This window comes from Prinia subflava, chromosome 20, assembly GCF_021018805.1.
Source record: "Prinia subflava isolate CZ2003 ecotype Zambia chromosome 20, Cam_Psub_1.2, whole genome shotgun sequence".
Lineage (NCBI taxonomy): Eukaryota > Metazoa > Chordata > Aves > Passeriformes > Cisticolidae > Prinia > Prinia subflava.
Window position 1 is genome coordinate 1,540,146 of NC_086266.1, and position 19,545 is coordinate 1,559,690.

Genomic DNA, 19,545 nt, shown 5'->3' on the forward strand with positions numbered 1-19,545 from the left:
CTCAGAGGGAGTGAAAGAAAAACTAAAATACGTTTTTTCTTCTTTCTTTCTTTTTTCTTTCTCCCTCAGGGCTTCCCAGGCACCCCAGGTGCTCCTGGCAGACCTGGTCCTAAAGGAGACCCAGGGGATGTCTTGGTTTCTCCAAGAATGAAAGGTGACAAAGGAGACCCCGGCCTTCCAGGACCTCCAGGTCTCCCTGGCTTAGATGGCACTCCTGGACGAGATGGACTGCCAGGTTTGCCTGGCCCTAAGGGGGAACCTGTGAGTTCCATTTTAGGCTGTCTTTGACTGGCTGGATGTTTTGGGAAGTCCTGCATGTGTTTGACATAGTGCAGATAAGAGAGCTGGCACAAATGCACTTTCTCTGCATGTGATAAGGCAGGAACTGTCTTCAGTAAATGACAAACCAGTGATGGCACACTGAGGCACCTCCTGAATCTGCCAGTGCTCTAGAAATAGAGCATTTTAGTAAATGACAAACCAATGATGGCACACTGAGGCACCTCCTGAATCTGCCAGTGCTCTAGAAATCAGCCAAGGCTCCTCTTGGGAGAACTCAGAGTTCTTTCTGCCACTGTCTACATTTTCACCTGTGTACTGGGAGGAACCAAGTATCCAGGTTTAGTCCTGCTCCTCTACCACGTTAGCAAGGTGTAGGCAGCTAATGAGAGCTGGAAGGATGGAAACTGCCAGAGAGTTTCAAAGCAGAAGCAGTGAAACACTTTACTCTTCTGATAGTAAATACATGATCTTTCCCATCACACTCTCTGCTTCCAGGGCAGTGTTGCATTCAAAGGAGAAATGGGAATTCCAGGTGACCCAGGGATACCAGGTCTTCCTGGAGAAAAAGGCCTTCCTGGCCCTCCTGGTTTTGGTCCACAAGGCTTACCTGGTGAGAAGGGCATCCAAGGTGTGTCCGGCCGCCCGGGGCCTCCTGGTGTTCCAGGTGAGTTGGTCTCTGTGTGCTGCAGGGTCAGACTTTGCCCCTTTTGCTCCAGTTCTCAGCACATAATGCTGCTTTTCAGCTTTTCCTAGAGGCTTTATTTGTGAGCTCCCTTACTGAGGGTGCTCACAGCACCACAGGGAGAGCAGCAGTTGTGCCGTGTCACCTTCTGCTCTGGCCTCCAGGGAAGCTTCTCCTTCCCCACTGGAGCTACCATCGTGTCCATTGTGTGTTTGGCCATACTGCAGCTACAGCAGCTTTGGGGAAAAAAGGGGTTTGCTTTGAGCAAGTTTGCTTTTGTTACTTTCTTGTCGACTACACAGATCCTAATCAAGTTGTGCTGGTGTCAGTTATGGAAAATACTCCTCACGTGATGGTACCTGGGATGAAGCTGTTGAAAAATAACAGTTCAGAAAAACTGTGTGGACATTGAGCAGGGCTTCTGAGCCTCTAAATGCTTTGTGGGGCTTGGGACTGGAGAACCTATTGAATAAAGTTTGTAAGCTTGGGATGGGACTGGCATCTTTTTCTGCTAAAAGGAAAACAGAAAAGCAACTCCTACTGAGTGATTCATATTTCTGCTCTTTGGTTTTAGGTCCAAAAGGTGAGCCTGGCCAGACTATTACAGAACCAGGAGTTCCTGGTCCCCCTGGTCCTCCAGGAAGAAACGGTGATCCAGGTCTTCCAGGTAAAGCAGCATCTACACACCCAGGAAATTCCAAGAGCTTTTTATTCTCATTCTGGATAACTATGCTGATGTTGTTGTTTTCACAGGAGATCCTGGCCAGCCAGGTCAGCGGGGTTTACCTGGCATCCCAGGTGCAAAGGGAGAGCCAGGGATTCCTGGCATTGGACTTCCAGGCCCACCAGGCCCAAAGGGTATGTTTGCTGCCTGGGAGAGGGGACAGAAGGGCTGGTGTCACTTTCTACCAGTGAGCTGACTTCTGTCTCTAGAATCCTTTAAAATATACTTGTCTGTAGCTGTACATCTTCATAACAGTTTCAGGAGAAAAAACTGCTGAGCTCTTATTCCTCTGTTCACTGTCCTGTTCTTTCTCAGTAGCTCACGTTGTTCAGTAAAGCAACAACACAAAAGTGGGTAAAACTTCGGGAAATGAGCTCAAATCAACAAATGATCTCCAAATGCTGCCTCAAGATGTTTTTTGTTTCTGATGTGAACTGCTTGTAATTTTTATAAAAGCTCATGGCATAGGGAGTGCCCCCTCTGAGAGTCCCAGAGACCCTCTGTGGCAAAGACTGAATGCTCAGAGGTTCTCCCAGCTCAATGGGTGCTTCAAGCATGCTTGGGCTAGCACAGATCCTCTTTTCATGGGCTTTAGGCATGTGTGGAGGAGTTGTGATGCTCTCAGGTGTCCTTTCTGCTGCCCTAATCTCCATGTCCTGTCAGGTTTCCCAGGGACTCCAGGCCCACCCGGAGCTCCAGGAACTCCAGGTCGCCCTGGTCTGGATGGACCTCCTGGACCACCTGGTTTCCCAGGACAGAAGGTCTGTGTGTGTGTTTGCTGTAAAACTTCCCTTAGAGGTTTTTCTGTGTCACTGGGAAGATGGGGAGGAGGATTTTACCTCTTGTTCTCAGCTTTTGATGGTGGGGAAATAAAATATTTTACTTGACAATTTGAATGAGAGTAGTAAAATAGAAATTGAACTCTAAGATGGTGGCCATTTTTAATTTGTTGCTTTAAACGTTTTTAGGAGAGGCTGAACTTAGAAAATCCCGGTTAATTTTTTTTTTTAATTTGTTGTAGGGAGACCGTGGATTTGGAGTTCCAGGACCCCCTGGGCCCCCAGGACCCCCAGGCATAAAAGGACTTCAAGGACCTAAAGGTGATCCTGGCTTCCCAGGAAGCCCTGGTCTCCCAGGCCGGCCAGGCTTCGATGGAACCCCAGGGCCCAAAGGTACTGAGAACTCCCCCCTTGTTCCTTATTGAACTTGTAAAAATGTGGCTGTGCTGGGAGGCATATGGCAGTTAAATACAAGCAGTGCTGGCTTTAGAGCCATTAGTTCAAAATCCATTTTTCCAAAGCAGAGACACCTGTGTAAATGGCAGGTTGTGTTCTCAAAAGGCAGCTAAGGGAATAAATCCCAATCTGTGGGTCAGTACCTGAAGCTCTGTGTTCTAAAGACAAATAATGTTTATATGGGGGTAAAACTTTCAGTAGAATAATTGTCATTTAGATGCACTGTGCTTGCACATGCACAGAGTTAGCAACTCATTTACCCCTGCTCTTGACCAGGGTCTGTACTGACCTGCCCAGCCGGGTTTGCTGGAGAGCATCTCTTGAGTTTGATGTGAATGCTGGTGCAATATATGTGTGTGTAGCATAAAAACAAACTTCATGCAGTCCACATTGAGTGAGGACAAACCCCTGGCTTTGAGAAGAAGCCTCTAGAATATGTTTTTTTTCTCTGTTAGATCAATGTTTGTTTGCATTCAAGGACGAGAATTCGAGTACAATGTGCAGGGACTCTTCTCTGAAATGGGTTCAGTATTTGACTAAACCTGAGTGTTCTTTTAGGTGACCCTGGACCAAGTGGACCACCAGGACTTCCAGGCCCACCAGGCATCCCTGGCATTGGTGGTCAAGGTCCTCCTGGATCTCCAGGACCTCCAGGTCCTGTTGGCCCCCCAGGTAAAACTTGCAGGAATGGTTCCCAGAGGTTATTTCTGGGATATTTAAGCAGGTATACAAGATGCTGAAGGTTCAACTAGACAGATAGACAGTGATGATTAAGTATATGTCTCTGAAGGGAGTTTGGTTACCTTTTGTCTAAAATGATTGGTGAAGATAAGAACTTGTTCCATCTCTGCACAGAAGGGTACATGTGCATGCATGTACATCATTCAAATCACAAAGTTTGTCAGTGAAACTCCTTTTCCTTTCATCAGAGAATGGCCTTGCTGTGCACCAGCTGTTGATGTTGCAGTTTATGGCAGTGACCACAGTGAGAACACCTCCTGTGGTCTGCAGCATGCCTTGCACCAAAGCCCTTCCAAAACCCACCCAGTTCCTGCCGTGCCTGTAGAATGTTTGTTGCATGTGTGCACTCCTGGAATGTGTTTGTGTGCCAGCACTGGGCCTGGCACTGTTGGCAGTGCACGTTGACAAAGCCATGGCCAGCTCCAAGAGCCATGGATTGGTCATGTTCAGATCTTTGTGAGCTGTGAGCTGAGATTCAGCAAGCTCCTGAACTTGAGTGAATAGAGCTTGAATGGAGCTTGAAATCTGCTCACATGCACAGCGTGGGTCAGGTTTAAATCTGTCCCTCCTGAGTGGGGCGAGGAACATGCAGCAAGCCTGGAATGTGCCCAGCACTGGGAGCTGGGCAGGGCACACAGGGGTTCCCTGGGGCAGCACTGGGGGCTCAGCTGCACTGGGGGCTCAGCTGGAACAGAAGCCCACCACAGACCTGGGTTTGGGGTGAGGGGGGCTGTGTTAGGGTGGGTTTGAATGTTTCATCCAATGCATGTTCTTTTGTCTTCCTGTAACATCTCCTGGTACTAGCCAGAGTTTGATTTCATGTGATCACCGATTTATTCTGCAAGATACCAATGTTGGCAAATGCACAGTGATTACCAGAGCTGATGGGTTTGAAATGTCTCTGTTTTCACTCTTCATGTCTGTGCTGACTAATCAGTGTGGCTAATAACAGCATGGGGTTCTGAAATCTGGTGCATGCTGGAAGGTCCTGCTTGAGAAATCCTTCTTTTCCTTGGCACAGCTCTGTCTCTGTTTTGTGCAGAATGCCTTACACTCCCTTCTCCCATCCCTTGTGTGTTCTGATTCTGTTCCTTTATGCAGCATTAGGGTAAAGTTTCTGGGACTGTTTTTCAGGTAGTTTGGAAAATTCTTGGAAGGAAGTCCCTGTTCAGAATTTGCTTTCTCTGCACCACTGATTATTCAAATAGTTTGCAATAGCTCAACATTTTTCTCTTAGGTGCATTAGCATTGAATTCTTTGTATTTAGATCTGTTTTCAGTAACTTTAGATAGATTTTTTTTGTCTTTGTTCTAATCTGTATGTGCTTTATTTTGTTTCCTAACTTAATGACTATTACAACTTCTTACTGCTACCTGTCTCAACTTCCTGATGAGCTCTAACTCGTTGGCTTTTGAACCTCAGGTCCCCCAGGTACTGTGGTTTCTTTACCAAAGCCTTTTCTTAACTTGAGATTTATGAATTCTCCTTTTTGGTCAGCTGCATTTCCACAGTGAGCATCTTCACTGACACTGTGCACTGGAGGGAAATGAGCCACTGCTTTCTTCAGTGTCATTAGCATTGAATAATCTTAAGCGTATTTTGATAATTATTATTTTTCATTCAGGGAAAATACAGTGCAGTGCAGAATTCTGCTAACCTTCAAAAGTATTCAGCTAATGTTATCTTAGAATGTAGGAAAATGGAATAATTCATTGAAATATGTGAATCTGAATACCTAATTATAAAATACAAACTGGTCTAATAAATTTGGCTTTTTCTTTCAATGGTCAGGCACAAAATGTTGTTGAAGGGAGCTGTTTCCCTTTTGAGATTTATTTGAATTGCATTTACTGCATCTTTGTAAAATTTTAGTCGTGTTTCTTTTCAGGAGAACATGGCCTTCTACCACTTGGAATTCATTAAAAAACAAATGGTTTTAGAAGAATTGCAGGGTTTTCATCAGTGCTAGGAATGGATAGCAGCTAAAACTATCCCCAGATGTCAGCCTTGCCTGGCTTTTTGCTAAAAGGCTGTGTCTGAACCTTCTCTAGGCTTGCAAGGTGTTCCAGGGGAGAAGGGGGATCCGGGCCCTCCAGGCTTCGACATCCCCGGCCCCCCGGGCGACCAAGGAGCCCCAGGGTACCCCGGGCCCCCCGGGCTGCCAGGGCCTCAGGGCTCACCTGGGCCGCCTGGCAGGGATGGAATTCCTGGATTTCCAGGTGAGTTTGTGTGTTTTACTGTGCGGAAAGACCAAACTGCAGTTACAGGTGGCAGCTCTTGATGCTCGGCCACGCCAGCTTAATGCCCTTAGGTGTTTATCCTCCCGATTTAAAGTTGGATCTATGTAACCATTACAACATTTCTTTAAAATTTGTAACAAAATTTGTTGCATTAAAATCCTTGTTACCTTTTCACTTTTCCCTGTAACTTGATTTAAATATTTCATACATTGTTCTTTTTCATAACTTTCACACATGGCTTTGATAATAATTATGATACTCCAATTTCTTTTCTGATTTTTTTCCTAGTCACTGCTATAATTAAGAATAAAATTTGTTTAAAGAGAATCATGATAAATGCTAATTAAAGTATTATTTTCCTTATTGTAAATGTTAGACTATTCAGTTAAGCTAGCCTGTTTTGCTCTTTGAAATAGAAATATTAAAAATGAATTGTGAGAATCCCTAGCATGGAGGGAGCAATACAAAAGATTTTGGAATTAGTGTATACTTAATTGTCTTATTGCCTTTCACTAAATTCAAGTTTGTTCCAACTGGTATTTGTGTTTCAAACCAGGGAACTAAACCTCATGGAGATAAAAATGCTTTCTACAGTAGCAGAGCAGTGCAAGTTTTCTTCTCAGGACCTAACTGGAAAAATTGCCACCATTTCCATGTGTCATTTCATCTGATTTTAATTTATACAATAAATGAGTGCTTGTAATTCCCTTAAAACAGGCATGTGCTGGTTGATAAATACCACAGAGATCCAAGGATGCAAATTTAAGGTACCTGCTGGGTTTTGAGTTTCTGTTGGGAATGACAATGTGGTTCAATGCTTTTAGGTGCCAAGGGTGAGATGGGTGTCATGGGAGCTCCTGGGCCTCCAGGGCCTCCAGGAACTCCTGGAAGAAGTGGCCTGCCTGGCTTGAAAGGTAATGTTTGTTTTATTCACCCCAAAAGGGACACAAAGTGCTGTTTTCCCTGTCCTGTGTTGAAAGAGGTTTTGTAATTCTAACACCTAGGTTTTAATTTGAGACCTGCCTAAGTTACTGCCTTGTGACAGTGCTGATGTTCAGAATTGCTTTGCATTTTGAAGCCAGAGCATTCAATCACTGTTTAGTTGATGTCATGAATTTTTAGCTACTTTAGAAACGTTTCCTTTGGATTGATGGCATTAAAGTAGGGCAGTATTTCTGAAGTGTTTTGAAGTCTGCTTAAAACAGCAGAAAGAAGAAAATCCAGTAGTTTAAGGACATGGAGTCATCAAGAATTACCTATACAGGTATCACAGAGTCTCTTTTCTCTGCATTTTCCCAACCTCCCTGCTGGAAATGAATTTTGAAAGAGTTGGGTAGAAGAAAACCTGACCCACCTCTCCAGAACAAGGAGGCTGTGGGTGCAGAGCTGCTGTGGCTGCTGTGACCCCTCTGTGCTGGTGGCACAGCGTGGTGGGGCTCTGGGAGCTCCCCAGTGCCCCAGGCAGGCACAGCTGCTTCCTCCACTCCCTCAGCTTTGTTCCAGGGCTGGAGATGCTGTGGAGCACCATCCCTAAACTGCCTCCAACTTCATGAATAAATCGTGGAATGCCTGCGTAAGAAAAAGCATGACAAATCCTACCTTAAGGATTTTTATTTCTTCTTTTTGTTCTGTTGGCTGTACCTGCTGTAGGTAACAGTGGATTACCTGGTCCACCAGGGCCTCCTGGACCAGTGGGGCAGAAAGGCATCAAGGGTGAACCAGGGCTGCCAGGTCCACCTGGCACGCTTGATCCCAAACAGTTGGGAGCAAAAGGAGAAAAAGGGGAGCCGGGAATTCCAGGTAAAGAACTTTGCATGTGGATGTGGGGAGGTGATTTGTCCTCTGCATGGTGTACTGAGCTCTGACTGAATCTGCCACTGTTCATTCATTCTTACAGGAAAAAAAAATCACTTGCAATGTAGATGTGGTTTAAGGGCCTTGTGTTTAGGCTTTTTTAAAAGGGATTTTGTGACCAAGTTCCTCTTTGTGTTTAGTTTGCAGTGCCCTCTCTCATTAGCTGTCACTATTATTTGGCATGTGGCAGTTCTGTGTTACAATTCAGTCTTAGGAATGATTCCTAAGCACGATGAGAGAGTTGTCATTGCTGCTGTGCTGTGCATTCCTGCTGTCTCCAAGGCCCTTGGTCTTTGCCATGTAGATGAAATTGCTCAGGTTTCTGCTCTGCACACCTCTGTGTTCTCCCTTTGGGTATCTCTGTACCCTCTGTGAGCTAAATTCATCTCTGAGTGTTTCCACTTGGGAAGCTGGCAGCCTGGAAGCCTTTCTCAAGTCTGTGTCCTCTCACTCTTACTGGCTTCCCTCTCCTTCCCCACCAAGGGTTCTGATGTCTCCTTTGAATAATTTAGTCTTCAGAAGAGTAAAAACCATTGTGTCTTTTTCCCTTGAGGTGTTCCTGGTTTATCAGGCCAGAAAGGTTATCAAGGTCTCCCAGGTGACCCAGGCCCCCCAGGACTCAGTGGCCCCCCAGGTGTGCCAGGACTGCCAGGTCAGTAAAGGCCTCACTGCACAGCTTTGTGAATAAAGCTTTGCATCACTTTTTATCACATGGAGTTGGGATGTTAATCCATTTATGTCTAAACTAACCTTAGAGATTTGCATTTCAAACTGTAGCAGGGTTTGGGACATTTAAAGTCATTATCCAAACACGTGCTTGAAGCCCTTTCCCTCAAACAGACCCAAGAGCAGGTTTAAACTGATCCCATTAAAGATTAAGGTGGGGTTTAGGATGACCAGAAAAATATTTGCTGCTTGAGCAAGCAACGTGACTGCCAATAGGATTTTCATTTCATGTGTTTATTTTGTATATTGCCAAGCATTGTAATTTGAAAATGGCCTAATGGGTGTATTGCAAAGGCTGTGTGGGTGTCAAATATTTGCTTGAATTGCAAGAAAACAAATTCTGTTTTGCACCACTTCTCCTTCCAGCTGTAACAATTTATCTGAGATCTTGAGTCCTTGCTCGCTGTGTCTGATGTAGGCCTTGCTCTAATTTTGTTGGGCTTGGGGAACATTGTTAACCATCTAGGACTAGTTTGGACATTGTAGGTTGCCTTTAATTCTGTAATAAAAGCTGCTGAATACTTGTTGCATGTAGGAAAGAGAATCTGTTCATTCTGCAGAGCCCATGTCACACCAGCACTGAATCCTTTCAGATGGTGACTCAATCCTGGACTGAGATTTACGTATTTTATTAGACTGATCTTCAGAACAAATAGGCAGCGGCCCTGATCAAATCCTGACTTGTGACAAACCCAAGGTGTTCAATATTTCACTACAAACAAGTGTGGAGAAGCAAGCAGGAGCAGCGTGAGGCCTAAAGCCACTCCAAATCCATTGCCTGTAATCAGACAATAAGCATGTCCATATGAGACTGCGTGGCTATCAGGAACCTGTAATTACTGCCGTTAATTAACTCCATCCCACCTCCCCTAGGTGCCAAGGGAGACATGGGGCTCCCTGGGCAGCCAGGCCCAGCAGGACCCCCAGGACTGAAGGGAGCCATGGGCGAGATGGGACTTCCAGGTGAGTTCTGGGCTTGGATTTGCCTCTTTTGGGGCCAGTGTTCTCTGTTTATATAACCCAAAGCTGGCCCTGCTTGTGTCTAGCTGTAAAAACAGATATAAATATGGGATTGTGGAGAGCCCGAGGTGCAGGGCTGGGATTGCCAGCTGATTGTTGGAGTTTGGTGTGAAAAGTAAAGAAAGCGTTGGGCATTCAAGGCCAGCCAAATTGTTGGATTGTTCTAGTGTGGTTGCTGATTTCTAGAAGTTACTGCAGACATTGGGGGTGGGTTTGGGTTGCGTGGTTTTGGGGGCGTTTTTGGTTTTGTGGTTTTTTGGTTGTATTTTTGTTTTGTTTATGTTTATTTCTGTTTATTTTTAGGGGTTTTTTTGTTTGGTTTGATTTTGTTTTTTTAGTTTTGTTTATTTTTCTCTTTGGGTTTGTTTATATTTTGTGCTTATTTTGTGCTTATTCTGTTTTGATTTGTTTATTTGTGTATCTGGTTTGTTTTCGATTTTGCTTATATTTTTATTTTGTTCTGGTTTTCTTTATTTTTCTTTATTTTTATATTTGTTTATATTTTAATTTTCTTTATAATTATTTATGGTTTTACTATGTTTTTTTGTTTAATTTGTTTATATTTTGTTTATATTTTTGATTTTTTTTGTTTGTTTATATCTTTGTCTATATTTTTGGGTTTGTTTCTATTTTTATTTTAATTAATTTATTACATTTTATTGTCTCTTTGGCCAGGTCCCCCTGGGCTCAAGGGCAGCCCGGGGCTCGTGGGGCGCCCGGGGCAGCCCGGCCCCGCGGGGTTCCCTGGGCTCAAGGGGGAGAAGGGGGACCCTGCCCCCTCAGGCATTGGCATTCCTGGCCCCCCTGGAGCTAAGGTACCTCTTCAGCTGAAAATTCCACCAGGAAATCATATTTTGTGTGGATTTCTATTTTATTACTTAAATTATTGCTTAATATACACTATGTCTAACTATAAATATGTATATAAATGTATTAGTAACAAGCAGCGTTGACTTTTCAGATGAGATAAAAATTTCTAATTTTAAAGGTGAAAATATTTATATATAACTTAATCAGGTTAATAGAAAAGATTGTTTTACCAGAACTTTTCAGCTGGGTTTACTTAGTGGCCTGATCTTCACTGTGACACTTTCACAGTTACTAGGGATTTATACAATTAATAGCATTGTCCTCCTGTCTAATTATGTAGTTAATTCCTAAAAAAATTAGGATGTGTATTTAAGAACAAATCACTAATAATATAGCATGGTTACTGCTGCTTAAAATTCTGAAGTCTGTATAAAGTATTTGAGTTAATATTTCCCTATATCATCCTTTCTGCCACCCACAAAAAAGTGACAAAGATCTTCAGAATGTGACATCTTCACTGCTGCCTTGCCATTGATGGTGTGCACAATTAACTTAGCAAAAACATTGCTTAATTAAAGCTGCACTGGTTTCTTCTTTATTCTGCATTGCCATGGGGTAAAAATCTCTGACCCTGCTGAAAGAAAGGAAAATACATTTTTCTTTAATATAGGCCAGTCCCGAGGAAAAAAACATGATACTGTACACAAAATTACAGGGGAAAACTCTAATTCAACTGTATGTGTGTTCAAATCTTTACTAGTGCTGGTTTTGCTTCATTTTGTGTTGAGATGATGCACATTAATGGATCTGAGGAGGGGTATTCACAATATACCTGTGACCTTGATGTGATGCTTGGGTGGGGAAAATGCAATAAGGGCTTTCTTTAAAAACTCTGGTTTTTATTTCTGTTTGATGTTTCCAGGGAGATCTTGGCTTGCCTGGATACCCCGGCAGCCCTGGCCCTAAAGGTGCAGCTGGAAGTCCTGGTTTACCTGGATTCCCAGGCAGCCCAGGTGCCAAAGGAGAGCCAGGCCTTCCTGGCTTCCCAGGTAACTCTCAGCTGATTTCTTTTCTTTCATTTCCCCTCTTGTTGACATTGGTACAAACAGGGGAGACTCCAGCTCCTCAGAGTTTATGGCAATCTGCTGTTGGAATTGTCACTGCAAACGTGTGGGAATTCATCTCTTGAGTGTCTGCTGAGATCTCCACCTGCTCTGAGGGGATGGAGCAGCTCTGGTAGTTAATCCTCTCCTCCTCTAACACACAAATATTGAGGTCCAAAAGAAAAAATCTGTATTTTTTCTTCATGAATCAATTAAAAAGTGTCATCCTGGAAAACTTAATGCTTTTCTTCATAGCATTTATTGTCCAAGAGATGTGTTCTAAAGAGAAATCGCTGAAATATTACTAAATTAGGTTTTGCACTTTGCTCTTTAAAAATGTTAATAGAAGTTGTTCACACATGAGTTTTTTTCATTCAAAATTTAAAGAAACAATTTTTTTATCTCTGCTGCATTTACAGCACTAAAGGCTGTTCTACAAATATGCTTGAGCTGCATTGATTAAATTAGGGAATTTACAACTGTGGTTGTGACAGCAGGAAGCTCAGAAGGAAACAAAACCTGACCACGAACCTGACAGATTTTGTTTCATACCTAAAAGACTGAACAGCCCCAGCCTGGGTTGAGATCAGCTTGATCAGCTCAGGTTCAGAGCACACACTGCTACAGATCAGGTTTTTCCTGCGTCCACTCAGCTCCTGCTGTAGGGGTGACAATCCAGTGTAAACTCTAAGACTTTTCTTATTAAGTTCATTTTTCAGGAAAGGACAGGAGGATGGGCAAGGACCATTCAACCCCAGTTCGTGCAGCTTTCAGTTTGTTGTCCAGCAGAAACAGCTGTCTAAAAAAGCAGTATAAAATGGTAACTTTCTAGAGACTGCAGAGTTGCTGTGTCCTTGGCCATGGGCACTCAGCAGTTCAGAGGAGGTTTGAGAAGGAAGGGCAGTTGTTCCAGAGTGTTTTCTTTCTCTACATCCTTTCCTTTATAATTCATCTCCTTGTCCAGCTGTAAATCTGCAAAATGAGCACAAATGCAGTATCTTGGTAGAATTAGCTCATTTGTTACTCAGGGCATCTCAGGCCTTTCAAGGTCTGCTGAAGAGTCAGTTTTGTTCATGATTTGATTGCAATGTTCTTTACAGGAACGCCAGGAATTCCAGGACCAAAAGGTGTTGAGGGCCCTCCAGGGAATCCTGGCCTGCCTGGACCACCTGGGCCAGTAGGTGAGCATGGACAGAGATTTCTGTGAAAAACAACACCTGGTGGCACTTCCTTTCTTATTTTTTTAGCATCATGGAATTGTATCTATATGTACAGAGATGCTCAAATTGCACACACTTAATTTACTGAAATTAAACGGTAAAGAAAGAAATTTTAACTTTCTTTTGAGGACTTGTATTTGCTGTCAATTCATTAGCTGTTGAAACAAGAAGTTAACTGTTTCAGTACTTACCAGCTTTATTTATGTTAGGTATTCCAGTGGTCTAACCTGTTTTTATAGGAGCAAAATCCTAATTTATTCTAAAGGAAAGCATTGTATTTTTAGCCAACAGTGACTGCTTGAAAATTCACAAGCCTAAAAGCCTTTTCTAAATTGTCAGGGGAGAGACAGAAAGGTTTAATTTTAAGATTACACCCCTGTAAAGCTTTTATTGCATTACCACACTTCACATTCAGATGAAGGGGATGCTGGTTTTTTTACTGCAGCTCAGACAAGACTGTGCTGATGTGTTCTGTCCCTGCTTTAGGTGACGTTGGCCGTCCTGGCCCTCCTGGCCCTTCAGGGGAAAAGGGACAGCCTGGCCGAGATGGAATCCCCGGACCAGCGGGTCAGAAGGGTGAACCAGGTCAGGAGTCCTCCCTGCTTCTTTCCTCCTCTTCCCTCTGCATTGACATGTCCTGCTTGCTCTGTTCTTTCTCTCCTGGAGCTGCTTTTACACCTCGAAGCTGCTGCTGAGGTTCCTGGCTGTGGCTGGCTCACAAAGAGAGGCACAGGACTAAATTCAGACAAAATTCCTGGATTTTATCACCTGGCTTCAGCACCAGCCCCTGTTGCTGTATCTGTGGTGGCTGTGTTGCCTCAGCTCAGTTACACAGTGGATAAACAGTGCAATCCCTGCTCCAAAGATAGATCTTCAAACAAAAATGCAAACACAGGGACTCCCAAAATGTGAAATTTGGATTGGGAGGGGATGGGAACACTTAAAAAGTTACAGATGTGTTCAATAGCAAAACCTCCAGCTCTGGGGAAGACTGGTGAGGGAATGAGGATCCAGTAATCTCAAGGAATTGCTTATTTAAATTAACTGCACTTTCACTGTTCTAAGCCTCATATTCCATTCATGGAGATCTGAAAGCTAAATATTTATTTCTGTCTAAATCTATCTTTTTTCAGGTCTACCAGGTTTTGGGCGTCCAGGACCTCCAGGACTCCCAGGATTGTCAGGTAAAGCTTTTCTGTTGCCCTTTGTTAAAAAGGTTCAATGTAAAATGCATTTACACACCAAAAACAAGAAAGGTGTGTTTTATTTTCTGTAACTAATGAATGCTATAGCTACAAGTAATTTTTTTTCCTCAGCAGACTGTTTTAAATTAACCACAGCAATAAAGACATTTTATTACTGACCACTGTGTTTTGTAAATTAGCAATTATGCAGCCAGAATAAATGCTCACAGAGCAATAGCCTACTGCATTGTGTGGAACTTTGCTGATTTGTGTCAGTAAATAAAGCATTCATACCACAAATGACAAATGAAGCTGCTTTGAAAGTCGAGGTACTTGATACATTGCTCATCTCTGGTAGCATTAAAGCTCCTAAATTCCTCAGGCTTACTTGAAAATTTTGCAAGTATGTCTTCATTTTCAGCAATTTCTCCAAAAAAGGATGAAGTCTTAATACTGACAGGTTTCTTCACAGAAAGCCTTATTTGTAGGCTTACAGTCTCCAAGGATGTTTATGAATTACAGCATCCCTGACTTAATAAGACTTTTTAAGATGTTATAAGCCTTCTCCTGCAAGAATTATTAGCCCTCACTCTTTTCTGAATGTTAGCTAATTTTACGCTGTCTCACTCTGCAAATAAGGGGACTTGTGGCCAGACTTGTGCCTTCTGCAAGAGAGAGAAATGGCTTTGCAAGTTGGCTTTATATAAATTTGTAACAAAGGTTGGCTTTTTACAGGGCAAAAAGGAGAGCTGGGGTTACCTGGCCCACCGGGACCCCCTGGACTTCCAGGTCTGAAGGGAGAACCAGGTTTCCAGGGATTCCCTGGGCTGCAGGGTCCACCAGGCCCACCAGGAATACCAGGGCCACCTCTGGAAGGTCCTAAAGGTAGCCCTGGCCCACCAGGTGTTCCAGGAAGGCCAGGTAAGAGCATGATCCACACCCGTGAGCATCTGCCAGTGCTTTGAGGTTTTGCTGGTGGGTCATCAGCCTTTAAATTGGCTCCCTTTATTTGGATGGATAAGGCCAAGCCTCATGGCAGAGGTGTGCAGGCAACCAGAGAGTTTTGTTGCCCAAAATCCCCAGAATCCATCAATAAACCAGTTTCTCTGAATTTCTGATGCCTGGCAGCAAAACTCAAAGCGTTGTGGGCGGGAGTTTCTCGGCATGCTGCCCCAATAATCACTGACAAGCACGACACCACCTCTGAACTCCTGAGACTTGGCAGTGTTGGCACACGGTCAGCAAACGTCACCGAGCACACAAATCCAAAAGTAACAACCCCATCATCCTAAGAGCCCTGCAAACCCAGTTCCCACTGCACCCCAGCATGATCAGCCTGGATGCTGCTCCTCATCCCGGGGCTGTGTAACACAGGGCACTGCTGTGTCCCGTGGCTCCCCTGGACTCCAGCCTGCTGTGGTCATCTGCACATCCCATGTTTGCATTTTATTCCTGCACCAACTAATTCTGGGAATGAGAAAACTCCACCCTGAGTTAACATCGCTGAGCAGCTACCTGGCCTGGGGTAGAAATTGGTTTCTGGTTTGTGTTGTAGAGTCTTTACTTGCATTTAGGTACTGCTGTTGAAAAAATCTCATTTAAATGAACCTGCCACAGCTCCAGCTCAAGCTTATTGCTGGATCTTTAATCCAGATTTACTTTTCTATGCCTAAGATTCATCTCACATAACAGGCCTGATATTCTCCCTAAAGGAGACTGCTTTCAAACCAAGCCATTGGTTGATGACAGGGATTTTTCATTTGTATATTAATGGTAAAGTAATATTTTTATTTATTGCCCTCAAATTATTCCTTTTTAAAGACTTTTTAAAGACTTTTCTGAGGAAAGTTAGTTTTGAATTAGTACATTAGTGAAATAGCTGCAACACAGATATTTTTGATTTTTGGGTATCAAGGGAGAGTTTAGCTTTCCAGGTATACACTTGGAAAGATTTAAAGGTTTGCTTTTTCCTCGTGCTTGCTCCTGACACAAGAGGAGGCAGTCACACTGAAGAATATTTTTTGAGTGGAATTTTATCAAAATATTTTCCCTAGAGCTGGAATTGAATCATATGTTATTATCAATGGCAATAAGAGTTTTTTCTTTTGGAGAGCAGGCTACAAACTCCTATACCCTAACTGTGCATTTAAAAAACGAGTCATTATAAACATTTGGTTTTAATCTATAACACCTTAGAATCAGGGTGCTGTTTGCCAGTATAATGAAGTTTTCTTTCAGTCCCAGTAAAATACTTGTGCTGTGTTTCACCCTGAACCTGCTTCGTGTGTGACTGATGTGAAACCACCACCCTTGGTATAATAATAATATATAATAATATAATATAATAATCCCCAGGCAGGCACAATGTCTCCCTGCTTTCCTATTTATTTTGTGCCTTCCCCTTTTTCCTGGAGGAGCTGACTCCCTGCTGTAACCAGGCAGTGGAGCATCCCTGCAGCCTCAGTTTGCTTTTGACTTTCTGTTAATTATTCTGCATGTAGAGCAGTGCAGCAATTAATATTTTGGCCCAGGACAGTGACTGGCCCATAGCAGTATAGGCTTTCATTTTTAAAAGTTTTTTAAACAGAGGATATCTCCGAACTTTAAAGAAGTCTTAAACCAGGCTGAGGTGTAATAAAAGTACTGAGATTCTCTGCTCTGCTGCAGCACTGGGGTTTTTGGAGCTGCTCATTCTGTTCACAATTCCCTGTCTAAATCAAAGTTTTACTGTGTCACTGGTTCTGATCAGCTGGGAAGGTGGAACTCATTTTGTGCAGGTTTATGAGCAGGGCAAACAACCAGTGAGGGTCTGCTCAGCCATGTTCTCTCTCTCTTTCTCCTCCTTTCTCTTATTTCCATTTTTGTTGCATGCAATGTATAAAGTGAAGCATTTGTTTTGCTCAGTTATGTGTGAACTAATGTGGATAAACCAAACTATTATTGCAGTTCTGGTACAATCAGCACTCCAGCCTTTTGTATCCGATGATAACAGAGCCTATTGTTGGAATGCTGATTTTGTAACATTTCAACATAAGGCACTTACTCAGAAAAGCAGCTGTGTGGCTGTCAAATTACCCCTTCCAGGGACAGAAATAAAACCAGAAGCTGTTTGCATGGACTGTTTGTTGTTGACTTCTGGCTGTATTCTAAGATTAGTAACAGAGATGAAGTCAAACATGATGTGGCTCTCTGACTCCAGTTGAGTTACCCCTAAAATAAACATTGAGAGATGGTATTGGGATAGATTTATTAATTCATGATGGTATTGGGATAGATTTATTAATTCATGATGGTATTGGGATAGATTTATTAATTCATGATGGTATTGGGATAGATTTATTAATTCATGATGGTATTGGGATAGATTTATTAATTCATTATAAAATTAAGCCAATTTCCAGGGCAATAGGACACTGCTGTTACTCCACATGTCTGTTTTCCTTGCTATGAGCAATAATAGTTTGGTGTTTTGCATACTGTATGTAAAGGAATATTGAGCTAAATCTAAGAAGAAAGGTTTAGTTGAATATGTTAGTTTGTTGATATTTCTAACAATTTTGATGTTTTTCCCCTTGTTCTAATGATGACCTTGGTGAATTCTGACCCCCTACTCCCAGGTCCCTCAGGTTAGCCCTGTAACTCCAAAATAATAACTTTGCATGAAAATGAATGTATTACTTTTGTAGTGTCTAAATGTAGATATGCAGAGTCATGTTTCAGACATACCTTTTAATTTGTGGTGGGAAAGAAATGCTCAGAGCTGGCTTTCAGCCATCTCCTCCATGTTTTTGTGGGGCTGACATTGCTCTGCCCATGATGGAAGCTTTGCAAAGCTTTTATAAAGTGTCCCCAGCTGTGAAAATTGTTTTAGCTTTTTCTTTTTTTTTTTTTAGGTTTTTTTTCCCCCAGTGCAGTTGGAAAGAATATATTCTGATTTTCAGCTTTTTTAAAAAGCACATTGCACTGTCCTCCCATGCCTTGCTGCATAATTGTGTGTGGCAGCTTGGGCAATGACAGTAGTCATTTTTGTAGCACCTGCTACTGTTGATTTTGGACACTCTCAAGTGACTTAAATAAATTGGATGCTTTTTTTATACCAACAGTATCTGTAGGAAAATTTATACAGACCAACAGTGATGCTTTAGATTCCCAACTTAGAGCCTTTTAAGTTTTCAGTGCAGAGAAATCTTTATTTCCATTGCTTTGCTTCACCAGCCCATTTAGAGGAAATGAGGAAAGTTCTTCCTTTCACAAGGATTTAATGAAAATAAAGCTCACAGCCACGGCCTCCCTGGCTCTAGGGCAGTGGGACAGAATTGTGAGAACACAGACATTCCCAGACATTTATTGTAACTTTAGGGTATCAGTACAGAGCACAAACTGGCACTTGGGAGGATTTTAACATCTGTGTCTACACTGAAAATGACTTGGTATATCTATTTAATAATAATGATGTCTTTAGGTTTTGCTATGATGACTTTCAGGCAGCAAAGAGCTGTCATGGAAATTGAATGCATTTTACATTTTAGGAATACATTTTAGTTCTCAGCCTGCTGTCCTAAGCACCACGAGGTAGCAAATGTGGTACCCTGATGTTTGAATCCTATCTTTATGCAGCCATGTCAAAAAAAGGGAACTTTTACCTTTTAATTTAACTGTGGTCACCCAAGCAGTAACCACACTTTTAAAGAGCTGCCATCTGGGGTGCTGAGAGGAGCTGAGCAACTGCTCCACGTTTGGTTCCACCAGAATTCAGTGATGAACACGTGTAAAACTGATTTATAAATCATAGCAAAACTTAACCTATCAGTGAAATGTAGTTTATAAGTACTTAACAGTAACAATGAAATGTCCATGTCATTATTTTTAACAACCGTATTATTTAAAATAATTTACCAAATATGTAAGAAATAGTGCTGTGAAGTAAACGTGATGTGTATTTATTGTAGTTTTTAGCTGTAAATTGCATGGTGATATGTTGATATATTTAAATCATTTCACTGACATGAAATATGCAAGAGGCACAGGAGCTAAAATGTAGATTAATTTAGTGGCACTGTAGGGACAACCAGCTGATCTTCTGAGAGAGGACATTTAAATCATTTTCCTAAAGATGTTCATGCCATTCTCCATATGACCTTGGGCAGGTAAATTAGCATCTTGAATTATTTTTATCAAGATGAAATAATGCAAACAGTGAAGACAAATTCTAAATTTGCAGGTTCTGCTGTATTTTTTGCTTACAGCATTTGCAGCCCTGTTGATCCATGTCAATCCTGCTCACAGTTTCAAAGGGGGCATAAGCCTGCTCTTCAGTCCTGGGATTGTATTCAGGCTCATACCTGATCAGTGGTGATAAATCCTTCTGTTATTCACATTTCCCCCTGCCCAAAGCAGAATTTTGCACTAGATTAAGTTGTAATTCAGAATTTAGCCCTTTGCCAAGCTCTGGGCCCTGTGAGGCTGAGTATTGTCAGTGAAATGGTTACATAGACCAAACCCTGTTGTGAGCAGGACTAACCAGTGATAGGCCTTAGCTGTAATGCTAAAACAATAATGTGTTCTCTAGTAAGGCTTTAAGTTTGCTGTTAATTAAGTGTCAAATGAGTTTCAGTAGAGCCTAGCCACCAGAATAACTTGTATCTGAAAATACCTGTGTTTGTGTATTCCTGTGTGGTTTTTGCATGCATGTGGATTATACTGTAAATACAAAATATGCTGGTG

General features: G+C 42.5%; 1 protein-coding gene across 2 annotated transcripts in view; it reads left to right on the forward strand.

Annotated features, from left to right (window-relative positions):
* Positions 1–19,545, forward strand: part of COL4A5 (collagen type IV alpha 5 chain) — a 61,227-nt gene that overhangs the window by 32,900 nt on the left and 8,782 nt on the right. The window contains exons 24-42 of one of the 2 annotated variants that reach the window (XM_063416885.1): positions 70–261; positions 778–946; positions 1,539–1,631; positions 1,718–1,822; positions 2,352–2,449; positions 2,710–2,860; positions 3,482–3,595; positions 5,716–5,883; positions 6,729–6,818; positions 7,555–7,704; positions 8,312–8,410; positions 9,358–9,447; positions 10,180–10,319; positions 11,237–11,363; positions 12,518–12,598; positions 13,124–13,222; positions 13,771–13,821; positions 14,557–14,742; positions 16,768–17,429. In XM_063416885.1, the coding sequence (XP_063272955.1) occupies positions 70–261; positions 778–946; positions 1,539–1,631; positions 1,718–1,822; positions 2,352–2,449; positions 2,710–2,860; positions 3,482–3,595; positions 5,716–5,883; positions 6,729–6,818; positions 7,555–7,704; positions 8,312–8,410; positions 9,358–9,447; positions 10,180–10,319; positions 11,237–11,363; positions 12,518–12,598; positions 13,124–13,222; positions 13,771–13,821; positions 14,557–14,742; positions 16,768–17,024 (2,460 nt within the window). In that variant the 3' untranslated portion in view covers positions 17,025–17,429. Of the gene's footprint in view, positions 1–69; positions 262–777; positions 947–1,538; positions 1,632–1,717; positions 1,823–2,351; positions 2,450–2,709; positions 2,861–3,481; positions 3,596–5,715; positions 5,884–6,728; positions 6,819–7,554; positions 7,705–8,311; positions 8,411–9,357; positions 9,448–10,179; positions 10,320–11,236; positions 11,364–12,517; positions 12,599–13,123; positions 13,223–13,770; positions 13,822–14,556; positions 14,743–16,767; positions 17,430–19,545 lie in introns of those variants that run through there. The other variant, XM_063416884.1, reaches the window with a different exon arrangement.